Here is an 18408-nt window from a genome sequence, read left to right on the forward strand (position 1 = left end):
GTATTGTCGATGCATTATAGTACATTCATATATATTCAGGGGTTTAGCAAATCAGATATTGTATGAATCTACACAAAACGTCTACATCTAATTGGATTGAATCTTGCTTGATTTATTACATAATATAGGCTTTTTGTAATGCAATTACAAAATGCAATAATTTTGTAATGCAAGATAGTGACTCAAGTGTTATCTGTTGTGTGGTGTAACTTCTCCATTAAATGTCATTGCATTTATGTTATCAGTAGTTTAGTTGTATTTCCGCAGTGCTTGGTCCACTACGTGGTTGTCCTGTATTCTGTAAGGCATGGTAACTCTCAGCTCGCGCTGATTTTGCATGGTGAGCTGAATTGTCTCATAGGCATTAGCATTGCCTGACCAGCACCTCCGAGCCACCTGCACACATTAAAGTATTAAAGAATATGGCAACGGTAACTTAGTGACTGTCGCAAAAGTGTATATAAAACATTTTCATTAGTCTAATATATGTATTTAATTAAGGAAGTCAAATGTGAAAGTGTTGCATTTCTCTTGTATGTCCATATGTCTGCTATAATACAATGTGTCCATTTTCTAAGGCACTCACTCACTCACTCACTTACTGACCCCATTAGAGACATCCCAGTTAAGCATCATTCTGGCTCTTTTGCCAGCCTCCTCAGAACCATCCAGCACTAGTCCAAAGCCTCCATTCATCACCTCCCCCCTGCATTAAAAATAATCATCAGTACACCATCACTGCTAACCATCACAGCAGTTATCAATCCCCAGTCCTGTATACCAAACTGATCACATTGTGTTCCAAATATCTCAGACACTAGATGTTATCTTGACTAAATAGTACAACACAATCACTACAACACAAAATAATACTAAAACTAGTAATATAGTTAGTACTGCTGCTCAAATCAAGTAGTGCTGATTAATAATGAGGTACAATCTGATCTGTGTTTACCATCCAACGCCACCTCCATTATGCAAAGCAACCCACGTAGCACCACGGAATGCATCTCCAATGATATTCTGCACAGCCATATCTAAAACACAAACACAGACATGCATTAATATAAGAAATGGATGCTTTTGTGTAGTTTGTGTGTGTGTGTGTGTGTGTGTGTGTGTGTGTGTGTGTGTGTGTGTGTGTGTGTGAATGTATGTATGTGTGTGGTTCAACAAGAGTTGTGTGTTTACCTGCACAAAAGGCCGACCCATCATAGATGTTGGATGTCTCTCTGAAGGGGCTGTCTGTGCCACTGACATCATGATGATCTCTACTGATCACTACAGGAGACTAGAGAGGGTTAAACAGACCTTGATGTTGCATTAGTGTATCTGATAATCAAGCACTTAATTAATCTACTAGTAATTGCTGCTTTGTGATAACAGCTGTTGTAAAAAGCACTATATAAATAAATTTGACTTAATTCAGTGGGTATATGCGAGCTTTACAGTGACTCTGCCATCTGCTACGGCCTTGTTTATAGCCAAGGCGATGGACACCCTCCCTCTCTGGTCTGAGTAGAGAATTCGAGCCTGAGAGCCAACAACCTAGACACAGAAGCAGCCAATGAAATCATCCAGATATTTACACCAGATGTTTATTTGAATGGGCATGAATTGGATTGCATGCACATTGTACAGTGCAGTCAGAAAGTACAGTTTCATCACTTTTCTGTTTTGGCTCCAGCACACTGCATTTGAAACAAACAGTTGTAAAGGTATGGTGTGGGAGCCGGGAGCAGTTAACAGCAGTGTACCATGTTGTGTTTTGCAGCCTCACGGATCCAGTGGATGTTGTCACTGTATTGCTGCCGGACACGCTCGTTCACCGTGGCACTGATCTCTTCCAGTACAGCTGTGGCGATGTCATCAGTCTGCACCAGGTCAGCGGGGTTCCCTGAGGTGCAGACCCAGCGGAAGGGACCAAAACCCAGGGAGAAGATATCACTGAAGATAGAGGGCAAACATCAAAATCACAGAGTCCAAGTGTGAGAATAAGTGAGATGTGTGTATGTGGATGTATGTGTTAGCAACTTGCCCCATTATGTGTTGTACATAAGAGGGATATTTAAACTCTGTAGCTCCTCCCCCTGACTTCTCCACTTCTGCACCTGGGAATGAAATCATTAGCATCTTTAGGCCAAAAAGCTTATACATACACATACACTGACACACAAAGACATGTGTACAGGGTTACTTCTGCCCTGAAATCTCAGATGTTTTGGTTTATGGCAATGATACTTGCCTGCTCTCTTCGCCTCCAGAAGGAAGGCATTGCCATAATCCCAGAAGAACATTCCTTCCTCAGACAGTTTGTTGATGGCAGCTACCTGTCTACGAAGACTGAGGTGGAAAGGCACTGGGGTTCACAGCCAGCACCCCAGGAAAAGGTACACAGCAATGCAAACATCTCCAGCTATACAAAGACTGCAAATGAACATTTGCAGTGGACACGAACACTTTAAGCATTGAACACCAGTGCTCGGTTTTTGTATGAAAGTACTGTCTATAAGAAGTATAACAACACCAAGGCCCTGGTTTGATGTTCATAAGGTGTATGTGTGTGTACCTTTCATGTACGATGGTCCTGAAGCGTAGAGGATCAGTGTGCATGAGCTGATTTGCCTGACTGACGTTGAGCTGGACTGGGTAATATCCACCACTAAATGGGTTATGCAGCGATGTCTGGTCAGAACCCAAATCCACTAGTAATTCCCCTGTCCGCTCATACTCCTGCCACAGACGCTCCCTGAAACACACAGAGCATACACACAATGATAGACCTAAATAACACACATACACAAATGCAAGCATCTAGTCACACATATACACACACACACACACACACACACACACACACACACACACACACACACACACACACACACACACAATACAAACACACACACATACACTAGCAGACACACTTGAACCCAACGGAAAGAAATGTTAAAACCTCAGCTGCACTCCTGAACTCACCACAAATCCACAACATTGCCATGGTAACCCAAGCTTAGGGCCATCTTTGCCCTCCTGGCCTCCCTGTGAGAGTCAGACAAAGAATGAATGCATCCCATAATTATCTCCATTATATTTTATTCTATTTCCTTGTATTGTTTTTGCCATCTACAATTTCAATGCAGTGAATGTTTTCATTTCATCTTTTTAATACATTTAATCCCACTGAATACCCATGCTCACCAGAATGCTAGGGTGCAAGGTATTAACTAGAACCTGACAAGCTTAGTGTCAATAGGACCACTGTTTTAGGCTGTGAATTCACAAAGCTCTTTGATTGGTCTAAACAAGACAGGCAGAATGCACTGTGTGGGAAGGCTCTAGCTACAGAAGACCATAATGTAAAGACTCCTGAGCTCCATTTAAACATGAAAGGTGCTGCACAAATAAGCCCATTCAGGCTAGTTGAATAAATCTGTCATGGAGGTGGTGGATGGAAGAGAGTGTGTGGTGTGTATGGTACCTGATGCGCTGGATGCAGTTGTCAAGGTCCTTAGTGACCTCCATCAGCCAGCCTTGCTCATACCTCTTCTGGAGAGGAACCTCGTCAACCTTCATCCAGAACACAGCTTCAATCAAGACTTAATGCTATAGGTTGTAGTGAAAAGCTGGGAAAATTTGAGGTGGGCTTACAAGGAACACTGGGTTCATGATTACACTCAATGTGAACAGTGGTAAAAGGTGTTGATCATGATCTGTAGGGCATGTTAATTAGGCAGTGGTTATATGTCTGATAATTGGCTGACCTCTGCGATGACCCCCACACAGCCAGCAATAACAGCAGCTTTCGCTTGTGCACCACTCATGCCACCAAGGCCAGAGGTCACAAATACACAACCCCTCAGGTCACTTGTGCCGAGATACCGCCGACCAGCATTCAGCACAGTCAGCTACACAGAGAGAGAGTAAGACAGAAAAAGCCATATTTAATAATAAATTACTTGCTCATTTAAGAATTTTTTGGGAAAAGATTTTTCTGATCTATTACTTACCATGGTGCCATGAACAATGCCCTGAGGGCCTATATAGCAGTAACTTCCGGCTGTCATTTGCCCATACCTAAACACACACACACACACACACAAACACAGACAAAGAGATAAACATACAGTGCATATTAATTAGAACTAAATTGGAATTTGATAAATTGGACATGATTATGGACATTTTTCTTAGTATGACTGTAATCCAAACCATGGCCCAACAAGTATGACTCTCACATGGTAATTCCAAGAGCAAACATTCTTTCATAGTTCTCCCTAGAAGAATAGTTTGGAATGACCTGCAAAAGAATGGGGTGGGGGGGGGGGGGGTGAAGGTTTAGATGCATACAAAACCATGCAGCCTAAAATATACAGGCAGATGGAGAGCAGCTGCATAGAGTGGGCTGAGGAGGGTGTGTGTGTTTACGTATTACCATGCCGTTGGTGATGACACAGCGTGGAGAGGAGGGCAGGCTGGGAAAGAGGCCTAGAGGATGACCACTGTACATCACCAGAGTCTGCTCTTCAGACATAGTGCTCAGGTAGTGAAACACCAGCCAGAACTGTACACACACACACACGTTATGAAACAACAACATTGTTGTTTCTGTCCTTATCTCATGTTGTCTCTCTTTCACACACGCACACATGCATGCACGCACGCACGCACTCACACGCAAACACACACACACACACACACACACATTACCTGGGCCCAATTGCTGAATACCTGTCCATTTCCTCCATAGGTGACAAGCTCCTGTGGAAACTGAGAAATGATTCAGACATGTGAATGAATCACATTCAGACTGCACATATCACATGATAATCATACAGCTCTGGTCCTCAAAGTTGTGAAGAGGAGTGTAAAAGGTCATGCACAATTTGTAAGCTTGTCAGTTTACCAGAGTAGACTGCAGTTGATAGCATGTAGGCAGGATTGAGTTTGTGTGTGTATATGTGTATACGTTTACATACCTGAGCGACGTCAGGATCCAGATTATTCATGATCATATGCATGATGGCTGCAGCATGTCTTGTCTCACAGGGGTACTGATTAATGGGATAGGCCCTGCAACATGTACACACACACGTTAGCGCAACTTAAATACACATGCAGATGTTTTGTAGTCGTATGTCAGTCAGCTGTGTATCCACAACCTGAGTTTGTGTTGTGGGAGTCTATATGGAAGTCCCTGTGCATCCAACAAATATTCAGCCCATTGACCTAATGCAACATGTTAACAAGAGTTATTTAACTGTTAAACAATGTTTGAGTATGTAATGTAAGATCTCTCATATCCATAACAATAATGCTCATGATTCAAATCTATCTATGATACTTAAGATACCACTGAAAAAAAAAAGACCCCCACATGATGATAAAGAAGTTATCAAATTTAAGGCAGAAGCAGTAATAATTAGTCCATATGTGTATGTATACCTCATGCGAAGTGTGGGGCAGAAGCGATACATGTAGATGTGCCCGTATTCCCTAAGCTCCTGGGCAAACTCCGGAGCCAGGGTGCCATGTAGAGCAGGAGGGAAATACCTCAGAGCGTTCTGCAGAGCCAGCTGGTAGAGGGGGGCAGTTCAGGTGTTACACATCAACTTACCGCTGGAACGTGAAATGATCACGTTACAAAACCTGTCATCCATTTTAGCCCTCTCTCCCTTTGCTCTCTTCTGTCTGCCTCTTCCCCTCTCACACTCCTTCTCTTCGCCTTCTGATTACTCCATTTTGTTCTCTAATTATTGACAGGGCTGCAAACATTATGGGATTCTGTATGTTCTTCAGTGCAGGTCGGAACACTGACTGCAGTTCTGGCCTAAAAGGGTTGAGCACTTAACCTTTGGACTCCAAGATCACTCCACAACAGATTCCCGTCAGCACCCACCTGAAGTGTCTTCGGTACCTTGCTTAAAATGTTCAGAACTTCCAACACAACAAATTTTGACAATAATCAGTTTGCAATGGATTATTGTTTTGATTTTCAAGGGTCTGTGGCTTTCAAATGTACACTATGCTCAATACACGTGTCTGCATTTTCTGCCAAAGGGCAGCATTGCACATTTATGTTAAATGATGTGGCAATAAAAGTAAATTATTCAAAACTTTATTACTGACAAAACTCACCCGTTTCTCCTCTGGGGTCAGGTTTGGAGTGCGAACAGGTGCATGAGGCACACTGGGGTCTCTGCCACGGTTTGCTGGAAGGGGGCTAAGAGGTAGGCCCCCACAAAGCTCCTTCAAACTTGCCATCATATTCACAAGCAAAACTTGGTTTTGGTGCAAGAAAAAAAATTGGAAAAGGGATGAAGGGAAAATTATGAGCGTGTCTTGCCACAAGAGTTGGGAAGAGAAGGCTAAACAGCTAGTGCTCTGCTGACCCCCTCCCCTCCCCCTTCCCTTAACCCCATAGGCCAGCTAAGCCCAATTCCCCTTCAGTCTTACCCAATTGGAAATTAAGGCTCGGTCACACAGGTAATCATTGATAAGAGAGAGAGTACGATGTGGCAAGCACCCAAAATGACCCCTTTTAGCACACTGACTTGACAGCCTGCAATATGGTACCCCAGATAAAAAAATCTGCATATATTCATAATACATACCCCCATACCGCAACACTTTTGCACATCAAAATAAAGAGCACTCAAGTGTATCAAAATACAGTTATGCCATTAGACCCTCCATTTAAATGCAGAATTGGAGGTAGGATCAGGTTCCTCATCTTGCACAAAGTTGAAAACAGACATGCTGCTACTTATCCAAACCAGTTCAGGCAGCCTGAACTGACTTAATGTGGTAAGAACAACTTTATAACTGTGCTGAAAAACTGCTCATTCACCATGCCCCCAGCCTTCTTCGCAAAATTAGACCCAAGATGCCCACTTTTTAAACCCCCTATAAAAAGTGCAACTTCAGCCCAGACAGAGCTTTCATGGTCGGCTATGAATTCTTTAGAAGCCTTTACATCGAGACTCATGTCTTAACAATACCCCCATTTTGCCTCCTCTCACCTCAGTGAATATGTGCTGTGCCTCTACTGTGCACGTTTTCTCATCTTGGCAAGCGGGAACTTGAGACATGTAGAAAACATGCCACCTAACAGCAGCCTAGGGCAAGTGAGCTTCAAAACAAGCATGACTGTCCCTCATGACTAGTCTGTTTATTTTGGAGTAGGTGACACCAGTTCACTGCCTACCCCTTACCTGCCGTTGGGAAACTAGCCAAATCCTCTGCATTTGACAACAGGGGGAAAACCTATTAGTCTTACTCTTGAACAACCGAAGTTCCCTTCGACCAATTATTCTAATAGAAACGCACAATCGACAAACCTTTTTCACAAAAAGAGCCTTTATTGAGAATGAGCACTCTTTCCAGAAGGTAGATGTTTAGAACAGCATTTTTTGTACATATTCAAAAACAATGAGTTATTTTACATGGTGGCACATTCATTAAATGTCATATATACACACACACACTAAGTCGATGAGACATTGGAAAGGTTTTTTGTTGTGGAGAAAGTTCTTTTTAACCACAAAATCCAGGTTTTCAGTCAAGCACCCACCAAAGAACTGTTATCCAGTATCCTTTCTGCCTTATATAGACAAAATGCTTGGATAACCACACTCATTAAAAAAGGAAGGGGGGGAGGGGGGCTGAAAGTCCTTATTATAATAGTGACGTTTTACCTTTTCTCTTCCACTTGGGCTTCTATCACACAATCTCCTACAATACACAAAGTGCATTTGCATGGTTCCGACAAGCCTAATTACACCACAACCAAATGTCCTCAAGAAACCAGCAAACAGCAACATTACCATGGTAACATTGTCAGAGAGGCTCACGCTTACAGCCACCAGGGACAAAAAGCCTTTCAGGAGCATGCTGAAGACTGAGGTTTAAACATGAACAACTGTGCTTGCATGTGAGGGAGTCATGTTGGAGAACTGCTGCTCCAGCAAAACCAATATCTGGAGTGGATGAAATGTATGGGGTCACCCAACAGTCATCAACAGAGCTCACAGAGTCTAGCTTAGGTAACTAACCATCGAGTCTTTACCAGTATTTCTCACATTTCTGAGATGGTGTTGCACCATCTCAGACCAAAGAACATTTCAAAGCCAGCCTGATCAATAACAGGGAGTTCTCTCAAGACAGCACTGTTGAAAATCGACCACTTGAACTTGCACCAAAAAAAAGGAATTATATAAAATAATGACGATAACACTCATAAAAATAAGTTTGACAAGGTGTGTGTCAGTGTACGCATGTGTCCATGTGTAGAATATTTAGAAGAGTAGCGCTCCCATGCTTCCCACTTCACTCTGCTCTTTAACAAAGATCTCAAAGTACTGGTAGATAATGGTGACGGCCAGTAATATTCCTGTTCCTGAGCCGATGGCTCCTAGGAAATCAGCCATGACTGACAGACCACCAATGCACAGCCCTCCAAATGCAGCTGCTGTGGGGATATACCTGCACACACAGCAGAGAAGGCAAAGTGAGCTTCTAAGGAATTTTTGAAGGACTTTGTTGTGCGAGTGTGAAAGGACAAACCTGTTGAGCTCATGCACCATGGATGTTTCTCTGTGTCCTCTCATCACCATCTGTTGCTCCTTAAGTTGTTTGGCCACCTGTCATACAAGCATACTTGTTTCACATTCTACATTTTAACATTATGTGTTGCTCTACATGGACCATTGGTGATGCCTGCTTGTTACAGCCCAGTGGGATGACAAATCACCGTCACTGCACTTTGCACCTGCAGGTTAAACCTACATCTTTGGCAGATGATCCAGAAACTTCAATCCATGTCTTTGAGAAGAAGGCACAGGATCCCAACATGAACACGATGTAGATGAGAGCATGGACTGGATCCTCCAACACTGAGCCAAAGGATTCTGGAGGTGAAAGATAATAACAAAGGCCTCCTACAGGGTAGGCACGGGCAGGACCACCAGAGGATGTGTCCTGTAAACATAAACAGAACCAGTTTTACCCCAGTAAAATGCTGTTTTATTCCAGTAAGACTGTCCAGAAAACCAATCATAATATTTAAGAAACCTTAAAAAGAAAGTGTTTAATGTATATTAGCAATCATGATTGCTGATCAGAAGACTTGCACTTTAAGATTGTTACATTTTTTTAATTCATCTGTATGAGCCGAGTTTGTGTTATGTTACTTACAGACCAAGTTCCCAGCAGGTTGACCAGGAAGTTGCCACTGAAGCGAGTGGACAGCATCTGAGAGATGACGTAGAGGTTGGACACAAGTGCAGACTGGAGGATGATGGGAATGTTGGAGGTGTAGAACAGCTTGATGGGATAAGTGTTGTACTGGCCACGGTAACGTGCAGACTTGATGGGCAAATCAACTCTGAAGCCCTGAGATTGAAAGAAAATAAAATAAAATTAAACAGCCATTGAGTCATTTACACTATTTACAATGGATGTAGCATCATATTGCACTGGTCCCAGTATATCCCAGTTCCCATATACCTGGAAGTATATGACCACAGCAAAGACAAAGACAGTAGCGATGAGGTTCATGAGGTTGGGCAGGTTCTGCCTGTAGAAGGCCTCTCTGAGAGCACGCACTTTATCAGTACGTGTGGCAAGCAAGTGGAACAGGGCAATGATGGCTCCCTCAAACTCAGTACCTAAGAGCAAAGAGACACATACTTACAGTCTAATCACATACATCAACTCTTTCAGTTTACCCTAAAAAGAAGGTGAGACTCCAAGATAGTATGGTATTCTGAGCATGTACCTCTGCCTGTGTTGACTGTGGTCGGGCTGAAGGCTTTCCATACGATGGTCTCACAGATGTTGGTGGCGATGAAGAGGGAGATGCCAGAGCCCAGACCATAGCCCTTCTGGAGCAGCTCATCCAGCAGCAGCACGATCAGACCAGCCACAAACAACTGCAGAGAGATGACACCTAGTCAGACCCACAGCAATTTTATTCAAGTAAGTCTCAGAACTGCAATCTCAACCTTCCTTAAACTACCACAAGATCCTAAGTTAATTTTAGTCTACCTCAAGAAACAACTGTCAAAATGTGCTTATTACCAGCTAAATCTTTACACAAAGGCAGTGTTTAATGTGAGATACTCAACAATACTCAAATTGAAGAAGATCTTAACTCAGCAACACTGAGGATCCAGCCTCTGTGCAGCAAAATGCCAGTCACTGGGAATTAAAACAGGCTGGCAGGGCTGTGCACAGAGGAGCAGGCATATGGAAAGCTGTGCATCTTACCTGAATGATGATGAGCAGACAGATGCCAGCACCCATCTCTGAGGGGTCTCCATACATGCCCGTCATCACATACACGATAGCCTGGCCAATGGTGATGATCATTCCAAACACTATAAATAGACAAATCAACATTTTTTGTCTATAGCTCTATACCATTTCCACGGAAGGTCTATATGGAAGAAAACAACAATATCTCAGAGATTACGGACAAGTGTTCTGAGTGTATTCAATCACAATTTGCATTGTTCAACAAATTTAATTTGCTTCAAAAAAAGAAAATTGTCAAAATAATTTAAATGAAACTTTAAATCTTGTGACCATTAATCAAAACAACCACAGAACATTGTCACAACATGAGATTGCAATGTTTCTCTCATATTGTAAGATATGCAACATTTATCAATATAAATCACAATATAGTAATTTTATCATTATACAACCCTAACACACTTACATTTCTGAGCCCCATTGAACAGTGCTCTGTCTTTAGGGGTGTCTCCAACTTCAATGATTTTAGCTCCAGCCAGCAGCTGCATGATGAGACCAGAGGTCACAATGGGAGAGATACCCAACTCCATCAGAGTACCTGTAACACACAAGCCATTTAACTACAATATCAAATGTCAATACTCCACTGTGTCACTGGGTGAGGTCCATAAACATTATGGACTAAGGAGGTCAGGCTGGGGTCTGGGGTTAGAACATCAGCGACTATAAGTAACGATGCTATAAATAATAGTTGTGGTTTTTGGTGCTTTTGCCTCTGTTGACTAATAACAGCAACATTTTAATGGCAACATGGGTACTGACCCCTGTTGGAGGCCATAATGACCCTCATCCAGTAGAATGGATCGGCTGAATCTGAAGACATTATGCCAAACAGAGGGATCTGAAATAAAGGGAGAGACCACTTCTCAGGAACTGATATGAAGTACATTAGTGTGGGACACTGACAAAACAGGGTTTCAGCAACAATGCACAAGGTATGCTGGATTTTACCAATAAAACACTTAGCAAAGCAATACCTGACAGCACACAAGAAAGATGAACAAGGTGATGGCAGTCCATAGAACCTTTTCTCTAAACTGGATCTGAAATAATAAGAGAATGATGACCATAGGTTAAAAAGACATCACTCAATATCAAACTGACAAGAGGTGAATGAACAGATTCAGGTGCAGCAAGACTTCGATCTCCAACTGGTAGCAGGATGTAGCAGCCAGTGTTAGCTGTCAGACTTTAGCGGCAGCAATATAGCTACCAGTAATGAACGGTGGCCACCAGTCATTAGCAACGGAAGACCATTGAACTCACCGGTCAAAACATGGCTGCCAGTAGCAAGCATTTTTTGTGACATAAGAGGCTGGTGGGTGCATAAAAACTTGCAATAGCATTTTAGATTGTGTATATAGTGCATCCTTGCCTTTAGAATCCTGACACTGTAAAACTTAGGATAGCTGTTTTTTTTCCCTTACATGTTCATTAAATATTTCACACATGGTGACATGCTACATGTTTTACATTGCACATTTTGTGTTTAACACAACAAATAGTGTGGTGTTCTCTAGTCAAATTTGACTTTTTAAAGATGTCAATGCAAGTATTTACCAGTTTGCACTGTTAATTGGAGCAAATATAAAAGCATTTATACATCTTGTAATGTCACACATCAATTTTAAAAGCTATTTTCTGTAAAAAAAAAAAAAAAAAAGTAATAAGTGGAAGATGTAAAGTTAAACTTAAGCTTTTGAGGTATAAACCTCTGTGCTTAGGATAAGTTATACATTAGGCAAGTACTGAACACTGACAAATGTGATGTGACAATTTTACATGCAAACAGTATGCAATAAGAAAAAGTACTGTTTCTACATTCAACTTGAAACATACTACACTACTGTGTCCAGGGTATGCTACATCAATTAGAATGGCAGATAGCAGCCACGGTCAATGTACGTATTGGCAGTTTCCAGTTGGGATAATCTGTTGTTGCCAATCGTGATCGGCACCGTCAATGACTGGTGTTTCTACTGCCAGCTGAAGACTGAACCCCCTCTTTTTAAGTGTAGTAATATATCAGCTACCCACCTTTCTTTCTGGTTTCTGAATTTCGGGTAAAACCGCACAGAACGGTTTTATTACCTCCAAAAACTTAACTGAAAAGAGTGTAAAAAAAGATTTGTTAGAAAACAGAAAAATTGTTAATATATGCAAAGAATTAGCTAGGGAGTTGATTAAAGCAAAAATGAATACAAGGTTTTTATCGATTAAGTTTCCTACAGTTAACAAAAATCTACTTTCATCTCCCGTCCTCCCGTTGTGAAATCATAAAACTGCAACGTTATATTTTTTCAAAAGCATTTGTAAACGGGTGTTTATGTTGCGTTAGTCAAGGAATGCAACTGAAATGTAGCTAACCTAACTAGCTAACGAACAAATAAAATGGATCACTGTCTGTAGCTAGCTAGCTAGCTAAAGCGTCGTCATCAGAAAAGAATAACCTAGCTAACGTTAGTTTTTTTATGAATCAGTTTATGAACCACATTCAGTCACGTTTACACACAGAAACTGATTTAAGATCAAAGCTAAGCAATTTTGTATGACTGACTTAGCTAGCAAGCAAACAATCGAATCTGACAAAATCACGATTAGCTCACTATTTAACATCCCTTCAAGAACACCATCAGAAACCAACCTCTAGCTAGGACGGCGTTAGCTAACTTCGCTAGCAATCACCAAGTTGGGTTTTTGTGTTCCCTGCTTTTATAAAGTTACCGTTTTTATTGAATCATTTTGTTATCGAATAATAAACGTAGCTATATAGCTAGTGGTCATTAGGCGTTGTTTTACATTCATTGTACCGATCTAGCAAATAATTTATAAAAGCGAAGCAACTTAGCTAGGTTAGCTAAGTTAGCCAGCTAACTAGCTAATTTAGAAAATACTCTAGCTATGTTAAATGGGAAATAGAATATTCACTAAAATTGAAACCCTTAAATGTGGATGTGAGTACAGATAGCTAGCTAACATATAATCAATGAAACCGAGTGCTTTAAGATAGCAATTGTTACTTATAACGCTGGCTAACATAGCTGGCATGCTGTCTAGAATGTCGGCTATCGCATTAAGAAATTAGCGAACTAGCTCATGTCAAGTGCATAAGTAAAGGAAAATTAAAGATGCAGGAACTCTGGTCATGTTATTGGTACTCACTGGCCATTGTATTCTTTTCCGTGAATCTTGTTCAGTATCTGAGCTCCCAGTGTGGAGCCAGGAACAGTCTTGTGCTACCGGCGAAGCGTTGAGAAAGGAAGCGCTTTAGAGACACGTCAACACTACACAAATTCTACAACACGTCACAATAACGGCCAGGATGGTTGGTCTTCTGTTTCACAGCGTAAGGATGCTCCTCTCGGTCCCACAGAGTAGCGTAAGGATGCTCCTCTCGGTCCCACAGAGATTTCTGTCTCTATTCAACAAAATTATTTAAATTAACGTAGCCAAACATTTACTACGATAGTAAAATCTATAATAATGATATCCAAACGAATTCTGTTTTTTTCAACTACAATATATACTGTGTCTAAGGAGTAGCTACAAGGAACTAGCGAAGGCTAACTTGCTGAAAACATAACAGTAGCATCTTAAAAGTGATGTTCATGAAGAAAGTTCAGCAACCATACTAAACAATACATTTAAAAAAAATAGCATATCCGGGTCTGCTCGACAGTTGCATAGTATTTCCAGGGTAAATATGGAAAATCTAAAATACAATTAAGTCGCGTGATAATATCAGAGCCATTATTTCATTTAATTTATTCGTTAATTTTATTTATTTATTTCCCATAAAGGGTGATTGTGGTTATTTATATTTAGGACCGAAGTTTGGTATTAAACTAAATAGATTGTATAACATGTAAAACCCTCATCTGCTAGACATAGGTGCCTGCTCGTTGTAGAATAAATATCATATCTGTCAAAAATAGGATGGAGCGTATTATCTTTTTACCAGTGGGTGTCATCAAAAGCTATTGAGAAGTACAGGGCATAAATGAGTTTTTTTTGTTTACCAGCAGAGTGCGCCATGCATTCCAAACCAGTTGTCTTGTTATTAAAATATTAATGCTCTTGGGTTATCTGAGGATATTAAAACAACACTGCTGAATTTTCTTAAATTCTTAAATTTCTTAAATTTGGTTAAACAGCAACAATGCACAGAGATCCTACATGTAAAAGTTAAGTTGTTACCTCAATCTCAGTAACTTTTTTTTTTTAATTTAAACTTACATCCCATATAAAGGAGTGTTTTTGTGTGGATATGGATTGCATGATGTTGATGGTGATGAGTATATGAGATTAGTCTTAATGAACAAAGTATGCTGCATATTATGGAGGTAAGGGAACATTTACTAACATTGTTTGCATGTGATCTCATTCATGCACACTCACATATACGCGTGTTCAGCAGTCTGCTGAACAATGTCAGTGTTTGTTCAGAATATGTACATAAATTAGACCTCAAAGGTAAATCTCTCTGCTTTGTGTCCACTCTCCGTCTCTTTTACCTTTTTAGTCTCTCATTGTGACTCTCTTGTACAGACTGACAATCCAGCTGTCTGATGTCTTTCAGCTTTCTTACTTCGTTCTCATTAGATGAACACCAATTTGCATTCTCATTCTCATTATTCTGTAGCTCCTTTTCTCTCCATCTCCTTGTTCTTCTTTGACACTCCTCCCTCTATCTCTTACCCACATCACATTTTGGTCTTCTTGTGGGTCACTGGAGGCCATGCCAGTTGCACTTTATCTAAACAAAGTCACAGTGGCCTTTTATTAACTTGGTGCTGCCAAGTAAATGGATAATTGTTGGGCATATCCATTGGACTGCGCTGTTTCCATACACAAAAGATAGATAAGAAGTTACTAGTACACTGGTGGTGTACTAAATGCCATCTTTTAGGATATATTCCATGTTTTCTCACATTTATTAAATTACATTTTAGTGATTATAACTATTGAGTCACGAAATTATGTGAATAACATGGCTAAGAATTTGAGTCCAACAAAAATGTTTCTTCCCATTCACTATATTTTAATGTTCTAAAATAATTAAAAGAAAGAACAGAAGGAAGAGAAAGCCTATCCTTTCTTTCGCCATACAATTTCTGACATCTGTTAAGTGTCAGCAGAATAGGGAAAACTTTAATAAGTGGAACATGCCCACATACAGTCAAAACACAAATCTCAAAGTCCATTTAACTCTGTCCAATGAAACTCCTTTTTGAAGCAGGAATCAGGAAAAAAAAAAAAGTTTTATGATGTATTGCCTAAACTTGAAACTTATGATGTCATGAAAAAGTTTGGAAAGAGTGATGTCAGTATAACATCATTTGAACTGACTCACTAGGCCTTGAGTCTTTAATGTGGGTACAACAGACACCACCCACATCACACTGTAACCACAACCACTATCCCCAAGAGCTCTGATCCATTGGGAGTACTGCTTTGAGTAAACAGCTCTGGGTTACTCAACATTATTCCAGGTTAAAATCTATTTCTGCCTCCACTGCTTGTTTATGCACTCACACGTCCAGTCCCATCATATTCATGTGTGTATATTCAGCCTGTCATAATCAGGTTTTATGGGGTTTCCTGATAATCTGGGTGAGATATAACGAAGCAACAGTCATGTGTTGGTTAAAGTAGATGCCTGGATAACCAAGTTATTAAGTATTCAGCAGGTCATCACAACTGTAATCCACTACATTTTAACATTTAGGCTGTAAGTGCTTGTAATAAAAATGTAATTGTTCATGTATTTTGGATGTAGGGCTGTGTCGTTTTTCATTGCCAGTATTTTCATTAACAATGATCACTGTTATTATTATCAGTGTTTTAAGGCCTGATTGTTCCCAGGCAAATGTATATGATTATTAGTGGTACTGCAATAGGAAAGTTGAGCTGTGTTGATGAATGATTGAATTAATAACATTTAATATGTTATTAACTTTGGAAAACCAGTTGTCGTTCTCAACTCATGTTTGTAATCTAACCCGGTCTTGCAGATTCCTCCTTTGATTCCTCCTTTGTAACCTTGCCTATAATAATCTGCTGCAGTCATTGTGATTACACAACTTTTATTACCTTTGTTCTGTCTTACAATCTGTCCCAGTTTGAAATCAGACTGGGACAGATTGTAAGACAGAACAAAGGTAATAATAGTTGTGTAATCACAATGACTGCAGCAGATTATTATAGGCAAGGTTAGAGGTCAGTGATGCAGGAGAGGACATATCAGACTGCGGGTCATATTTCTTGTGCGCCGCATTGTTCTTTTTAATGTTTTATTGCAGGTTTTACAGTGTCATATATAAGTGTGTTATAGAGGACTATGACATGTTCAGAACTACTGCTGATTGAAGAAAATACATTTCCTCATGGTGAGTTGTCTCCTTGTGTGTATATGTGTGACTCAGAATGAGATAGAGAGTGTGAGATAGAGAGAGAGTGAGAATGAAAAAGAGAAAGAGAGAGAGAGACTGGTTGTCATTGCAGTAATTTCTGGAATGTGATTGCAGTGCTTTATTGTGAGTCAGAAACACCATTTGGAAATTAACAGTAAATGCCATTTTGTTATATTCTGTGCTGCCCGTGGTGGTAGCCACTGTGCTGTTGTGTCCTTGAGCTAGGCACTTAATACCTAGTTTTTGTAGGGATGCTGTGTTTGCTATATCATACTTGGCCAAAGCATCCATATGGCATAAAACTGCCATAATTTGAGCAAGCAGAAAGCAAGCAACTTAGTCCACCAGTCTTGTTTCAGGATGTGGCCCAGAAAAGTCAGAAACATTTTGGGGTTTTGAGCTGACCAGATTTTGCCATTCATACCATCTTGCAGTCAGCTAAAAATACTGAGACTGTTGCCATAGAAATCTATCAGTATTACACAGCCAATTTCCATGGTAACCAGAGAGGAAAGAGGATTTTAGGGTAGCTGTAAAAGTGCTGATTTACATGCAAACATGCACACAGACACGCACGGCACACACATGCACACGTGTGTACAGACACACTTGCACACAAATTCTAATAATATGTATCATTTATCTCAGGAACTGTTTGATAATTAGCTGATGAGTTGAATCATTACGCTAAGGAAAACTATGGAACTATGCTTTGATGAATCCATCAATAAGTGGAGTCCCATAGTCCCATACCCTTCCTGTGGATAGAAATGAAATGAAATGTCAATAGATTAAGAATATTTCTGTTTTCCTGAACTGCATGAACAGAAAACGTCTTCCTTATGTAACAGTCATATTGACTGCAGCCCTTGTGTCTCTCATACACTCTCACTCCAACTGAGAGTTAAGGTATGTACAAAAAAGCAAAGACGGTTTGAATAGCACATGTAACATGTTGCTAACACTGATTCTACATCACATTTATAAACCATATAATAAAGTCCATATTTTCCATAATCCATATAATAAAATGTATAATCATATAATAAAGTCCATATTTTCCATAATCCATATAATAAAATGTATAATCATATAATAAAGGCCATATTTTCAACAGCACTCACTCAGTCACATTGTTTTATTTTAAACTGGTCCTTGGCTATATATCCTATATATAAAGTCATTTATTATTGTGAACTATGAATGTGACAGTGGATGTGTTTTGACACAGGAACTGCATTCTGATTTGGGATTTAACAATGTAATCCATGGTTATCCAGGAAACATGAGCACTAGGGCATCTGAGATGGTCACAGTCTGTTCTTTTGTGGCAATATTAGAATAAACACACTACTAGGCACACAAGCCACAGATTAGAGTTACTGTCAGCACTTTAATCACCAAAAGCCAAACCACTAATTTAAAAAAACAGTGACAACTGCTTTTGCAAAACAAATGTAACATTTTCACTTCCCACATTCATATGCACACTCTCACATTCATACAACAAAGAACATGAATACAAAGTGATGGTTGATGGCTCTGGGTCAATGGCCTGCTGAAGTTCTGCTAAATCAGCTCTATATGACACAGATTCAGCACAAATGGCAAATACATGCTCATCCATTTCCAAAACATGCACTCCTCTCTGTGCATGGTTCAGTTGTGAAATTATAAA

The 18408-nt window shown here is 40.2% G+C and overlaps 2 protein-coding genes across 2 annotated transcripts; both read right to left on the minus strand.

Moving 5' to 3' along the window:
* Window positions 1–96: 96 nt before the first annotated feature.
* On the minus strand, window positions 97–6375 carry uroc1 (urocanate hydratase 1). The gene is made up of 19 exons (XM_027007862.3): window positions 6139–6375; window positions 5446–5576; window positions 4980–5073; window positions 4711–4770; window positions 4436–4564; window positions 4239–4300; window positions 4011–4077; window positions 3765–3908; window positions 3482–3570; window positions 2980–3042; window positions 2570–2749; window positions 2246–2343; window positions 2039–2111; window positions 1758–1947; window positions 1450–1548; window positions 1192–1291; window positions 956–1037; window positions 607–706; window positions 97–396 (listed from the first exon to the last, which is right to left on the minus strand). The coding sequence occupies exons 1-19, from the start codon at window positions 6265–6267 to the stop codon at window positions 250–252; spliced, it is 2037 nt and encodes a 678-aa protein (XP_026863663.2). The 5' UTR covers window positions 6268–6375; the 3' UTR covers window positions 97–249.
* Window positions 6376–7341: 966 nt separating this feature from the next.
* Window positions 7342–13618, minus strand: sec61a1a (SEC61 translocon subunit alpha 1a). The gene is made up of 12 exons (XM_027007840.3): window positions 13480–13618; window positions 12355–12422; window positions 11295–11360; window positions 11080–11158; window positions 10724–10855; window positions 10270–10379; window positions 9779–9932; window positions 9508–9668; window positions 9196–9393; window positions 8788–8979; window positions 8566–8642; window positions 7342–8484 (listed from the first exon to the last, which is right to left on the minus strand). Exons 1-12 carry the CDS (start codon window positions 13484–13486, stop codon window positions 8298–8300), a joined length of 1431 nt encoding a protein of 476 aa, XP_026863641.1. The 5' UTR covers window positions 13487–13618; the 3' UTR covers window positions 7342–8297.
* Window positions 13619–18408: the final 4790 nt, after the last annotated feature.

The sequence above is a fragment of the Electrophorus electricus genome, chromosome 7, assembly GCF_041902795.1.
Source record: "Electrophorus electricus isolate QZ-2024a chromosome 7, ASM4190279v1, whole genome shotgun sequence".
In the NCBI taxonomy this organism is placed as follows: domain Eukaryota; kingdom Metazoa; phylum Chordata; class Actinopteri; order Gymnotiformes; family Gymnotidae; genus Electrophorus; species Electrophorus electricus.

Bases quoted from the DNA above. Each gene is read 5' to 3' on its own strand.
- sec61a1a (XM_027007840.3), bottom strand. The intron at 10,380-10,723 runs GTAAGTGTGTTA...GTCTATTTATAG, and splicing joins GTTCAATGGGGCTCAGAAAT to TGTTTGGAATGATCATCACC. The intron at 8,980-9,195 runs GTAAGTAACATA...TTATGTTTACAG, and splicing joins ACCTGCTGGGAACTTGGTCT to GACACATCCTCTGGTGGTCC.
- uroc1 (XM_027007862.3), bottom strand. From the start codon at position 6,267: ATGATGGCAAGTTTGAAGGAGCTTTGTGGGGGCCTACCTCTTAGCCCC. The intron at 4,301-4,435 runs GTAATACGTAAA...ATTCTTTTGCAG, and splicing joins GTGTCATCACCAACGGCATG to GTCATTCCAAACTATTCTTC. The intron at 1,948-2,038 runs GCAAGTTGCTAA...CTCTATCTTCAG, and splicing joins TATGTACAACACATAATGGG to TGATATCTTCTCCCTGGGTT.